General features: G+C 41.3%; 1 protein-coding gene across 1 annotated transcript in view; it reads left to right on the top strand.

Annotated features, from left to right (window-relative positions):
- The window catches only part of SET (SET nuclear proto-oncogene), a gene marked incomplete at its 5' end in the record, with an annotated part of 25,206 nt that extends 23,260 nt beyond the window's left edge, over positions 1 to 1,946 (top strand). The window contains one exon of the mRNA XM_019541107.1: positions 350 to 1,946. Coding sequence (XP_019396652.1) covers positions 350 to 373 — 24 coding nt within the window. The remainder of the gene's footprint in view (positions 1 to 349) is intronic.
- Positions 1,947 to 4,826: the final 2,880 nt, after the last annotated feature.

Genomic DNA, 4,826 nt, shown 5'->3' on the forward strand with positions numbered 1-4,826 from the left:
ATAATTCAATTTTTGAAATTAGTATGATAGGTTTTTTCAGGTTTTTTTTTTTTTTTTTTTTTTTTTTTTTTAATGAAAGTGCCTGTTGGCTTTAGAAGCTTTTTGCCATTTTTTTCAAAATTTAGCAACAGCTAGTTCCATCACTTATCTGAATTAGATACCATAGTAGTGAGAGAGATGCTGGAACCCTACCCCCTTCCCACCAACCTACCAGTTCCCTTATTGAAGGAGGAGAGATGAGCCTTAAACATGTCCTGAAGGAATAACAAGAGTATAATTTGTAGAGTAGCAAGAGGTGCTGGTGACTGACATAGTGAATAGGATTTAACTGTTGCTTTTCTCCTAACAGGAGGATGAAGGAGAAGATGACTAACTGAACACTGATGGATTCCAACCCTCCCCCCTTTTTACCTTTTTAATTTTTTCTCCAGTCCTTGGGAGCAAGTTGCTGTCTTTTTTTTCTTGTGCTCAGTCGCCTTGTTCTCTTGAGGTCTCTTTTTCTCTCCTCTACACCATGGTTCACAATTTATTTTGGGGGAAATACTTTGAACAGAATACAGTGGGGAAAAAAATCTCTATCGGTTTCTGTTCCGAGTTCATTTTTATCCCTTTCTGTCTCAAAACAAAAACTGTTTATGGAATCAACACACCATGTTCTGTGGGAAAAAAGAAAACCTTCTGCTCCCTTCACTCTGCTGGAAGCTGAAGAGTGCTAGGCCCCTGTGTAGTAGTGCATAGAATCTAGCTTTTTTCCTTCTTTCTCTGTATATTGGGCTCAGAGATTACACTGTGTCTCTATGTGAATATGGACAGTTAGCATTTACCAACATGTATCTGTCTACTTTCTCTTGTTTAAAAAAACGAAAAAAAAATAAAAAAATGGGGTTATAGAGGGTCAGCAAAGGGTGGGTTTCAGATGTTTGGGTGGGTTAAGTGGGCATTTTGACAACATGGCTTATTCTCCTTTGGCATGTTTAATTGTGATGTTTAACAAACATCCTTGCAGTTTAAGATGACACTTTTAAAATAAAATCTTCTCCTAATGATGACTTTGAGCCCTGCCACTTGATGGAGAATCAGCAGAACCTGTAGGATCCTATTTGGAATTGACATTCTCTATTGTAATTTTGTTCTTGTTTATTTTTAAAATCTTCTTTTTTTTTTTTTTGTTTCACTGGAAAGGAAAGAAAGATGCTCAGTTTTAAACGTTAAAGTGTACAAGTTGCTTTGTTACAATAAAACTAAATGTGTACACAAAGGGACTGATGGTCTTCACTGAACAGAACATGCTTTTGATTCCCTAGCTTGTTTTCTTGTATCTTGGCAAACTTTTGTCTATAGTTTTCAAACCTGACCGCCTTTATTATGTGCTTATTTCTTCTGTATTACAAAGCAACCTGTAGCTCTGTAAATTGAACTTCAATTTCAATGATTTGAAATAATGTTCCATCATTTCCGTATCTGGAAAGAATATTTAATGTAGGTACATTTTATTATAAGTTATCTGATATCAACATACAATATTAATTGGCAGTAATTACTGTGATCTATGCATTCAATTTCTGTTGAATTAGCTGAATAGCCAAGTGAAAATGAAATGTGGTTACTTTCCTCTTATGTGAAAATAATGGATTTGTTAATAAGTTAAATCTCTTTCACCAGAAGAAAAGTATCTGATCCTCCATATATTAACAGTTTTACTTAAGCATTTCCACTGGTATGAATAAGATACCGTCTCTTCTCCAGTAGCTCTGTTCAATGAAAAAACTGTGCAAACCAGTATTAATAAGTACTAAAATGACCACAAGATTTGAGAGTTTTCATTGTAGGATTTTTTTTTTTATTTATAATCTTTTGGGTAAATAGCTTTCTCAGTTGAGATGTAAGCCGACTTTGATTTAGTTATACTTATCCTAGTTGAAATGGAATAAAATCACTCTGTAAGAGTTTCTTTGCTGAATTACATTCCTATACAATACCTAAGTCGTTGCTTTGCATGTGGAATGTTGATGCCATGCAGCCTCCAGTCTAAAATTGGTGGTGTTTATATTCAAATATGAGCTAATGAAATGCAGCTTGTTCAAGTGAAAAGAATAATGTATCTAAAATGTACATCCAGAACTACCCAGACAGAATGGCAAGAGGCATGTTGAAACCCATTTTAGCAATAAGAAGCATTTATACATTGATTTTTAAAGTGTGCAATGCTATATAAACCACTAATTTCAAATTTAAATGAATAGACATTTAAAAGCCTGTAAAGAACATTTTTATTGGTAAATAATTGTATAATTGTCAATCTTCATGTAATAAAAACAGGTTCTCTGGACTGAGGTCCTCTCTGGGAGGAATCTGTCATAGCCAGTCATGGTAGTATCGGATGCTAGAGAATTAGTTACAGTTCAGTCTCTAGTTACTGCACATGCAGGTTGTGCAGAGAAGCACTCCAAAAGGGTCTTAACCAGTTTTTGTTGTTTTCCATAACAGTTGAATTGGATCATAAATGCTTGTGCTGGTTTTGAACTAATAAAACCAAGCATTTTGAATAGGTTTGTTTGGTGCAAACACTGGCTAAGCTACTGCTTTGCACCTTGTCGCTTAACCCTGTTGAAAGTGAAATTCAATTAGGAATGATTTACCTCCACTTTGCTCTGGGATAAGTGACCAAGTGTGCAGGATGATAGAGTTGGGCCTTGGGTGTTTACAAGTTGATTACAAGTTTTAGTTTTATTTTTTTTGTAAAACAAAGATTAAAAAATGTGGCAGAGAGAAGCATGGTGCTCTAATGGCTCGCACTAGATAATGCTGCATCAAAATGCTATCTAATGAATATGTTTTTGGTAAATCCCCTAACTTGTCAGCATTATCAGGCATGCTTCTAGTAACTGTCAGAGTACTAAGAGACTTGCAGGAAGTAAACATTTTATAGACCTAATCCTAAATGAAGTTTCTAAAAAAGACATTTTTATGCTGTCAGAGTGGAAGAACTACTTAATTGCCATGTAAGGCCTATGGAGCTATAAAGTTTATTCCCACTGGATTTTGAAAGGGACCAAAAATAAGGCTCTGCCAAATCTGTTCGCAGCTGATTACTGGGAGTGATGGGTAATCCAATTCCACTTGGAGCCTGTTTTGTTTGGGGGGGGCGGGGCAGAGTGGGGGAAGAGGCAGTGTAGAAACTTCAGGATGATAAGAATGACAAAATCCTGCCATATTGTGCAGACAATACTGTTTATACATCCTGGTACGGCTGCTCATCCCTAGCTTTGAAGCGCTTTACATTTGCAATGATAAAAGCAAACATCTTTGGTAATCTTGGGAATCTCTTTATTCTGGTAAATAGTGTCTGTTATGGAAAAAATGTTTTTTCTTGTGTGTTGTTTAAGTGAAGCAATACAAGGTACCCATCCAGTGCTTTAAATTGCCTGCGAGGAATGTATTTGGTCAAAGTTGGTTATTGAGAAATGCCCCTTTTTTGACCAATTTATTATGACAATCTGGAATGTGTGACTTAAAATGTTTCAAGTGTTAGGAATGCTCCTGAAACAAGAATGAGACGAGCTACTTTTCTCTTGTCAACTTACAAGAATGGCAGAAACTTGCATCTAGTACTAAAAGCAAGCTAAAAGATTGCATGCAGTAAAATGGTGCAAAACATGTCTCAGTAGCTCATGTATAAGAGTACGTCTGTATCAATAGTTAACATTCCTTGGGTTGCATTGAGCTCTGTATGATTTAAGAGAATGGAAGGTATGGAAGCTGGATTTAGGCCCAAGCATGAGAGCTTTCGGGGGACCTGTCCTGACCAGGGTAATGGTTTAGAGAACCAACATAGATTTCTGCCAGAGTAAAAGATTAGCAAGCTTTTTGAATGGGTATGACTTCAATTAAAATGGGGAAGAGCTGCTATGCTCTGCAGTAGAAAAGGTGCCTACTGCTCCAGTAAATTGTAGTGCCAGAGCATGAGCAAATATGACTGGAGTGTGCATGGGTGGAGGCAGTACTTCTAGCACCATTGACTTCTCCCTGTTGCTATCCAGCATTTTTGTAAGTACCTGGCCCTGAATAGCTGAATATGCAATCCTTCCTGTGACTAGTAAGCCTGAGCAATTAGAAGCCAAGATAATTAATTATCCTTCACTTGGGACTACTACTTCCATGTCTTTATTTGAAGGGAAAGGGGTCTGGATTGGTGCCACTGTTCAACAAGTGCATCGCACCAGCCAGTTGACCTGCTCTTTGCGTTCAAAGCCACCTCCGTGCTTCTCTGTCGGCTCGCAAGACCGGAGTGCAGGCTCTTCGTTTCAGCTGTGCTAACGCCGAGTGAGCTCTCGGGGTGACCGTAGGAAACGGATGGAAAGGGCACTGCCCCAGCCAGGTGTCTGGGAAATGTGTACGGGAGGCCAGCGCCGGCCACAGCCTCCCCTCCGCCCTAACGTGTACGGGCGAGTTCAGCGGTGCGGGGCTGGGCCGGGCCTCCTCCCTCCACCTCGTTTGAGTTCTGCGGGACGGCCCCGCAGTGAAGCGGGGGGCTGGGACCGGCCGCTCCGCGGGGTGAAGGAGCGAGGCCCGCCCGCCGGGGCAGGGCACGAGACGACGCGGGAGGGATCCGGCCCGTCCGCGGGAGGAGAAGCCCGCCCCGCACGTGCGGCAGGTCACCGCCGGACCGCGGCTTCCCTGGGGGGCCGCCTCCAGGAGGCGGGGCCGAGGCCGAGGCCCCGCCCCAGCGTCCCGGTCGGTTTCTTACCCTCCTCGGGGCACGGAGCCCGCCCCGCCCGCAGCGTCCTCGGCCGGCGGGGCGGGCGGCAGGGGGCGCTGGTTCCCGC

Source organism: Crocodylus porosus, unplaced genomic scaffold, assembly GCF_001723895.1.
Source record: "Crocodylus porosus isolate Cpor-Errol unplaced genomic scaffold, CroPor_comp1, whole genome shotgun sequence".
In the NCBI taxonomy this organism is placed as follows: Eukaryota; Metazoa; Chordata; order Crocodylia; family Crocodylidae; genus Crocodylus; species Crocodylus porosus.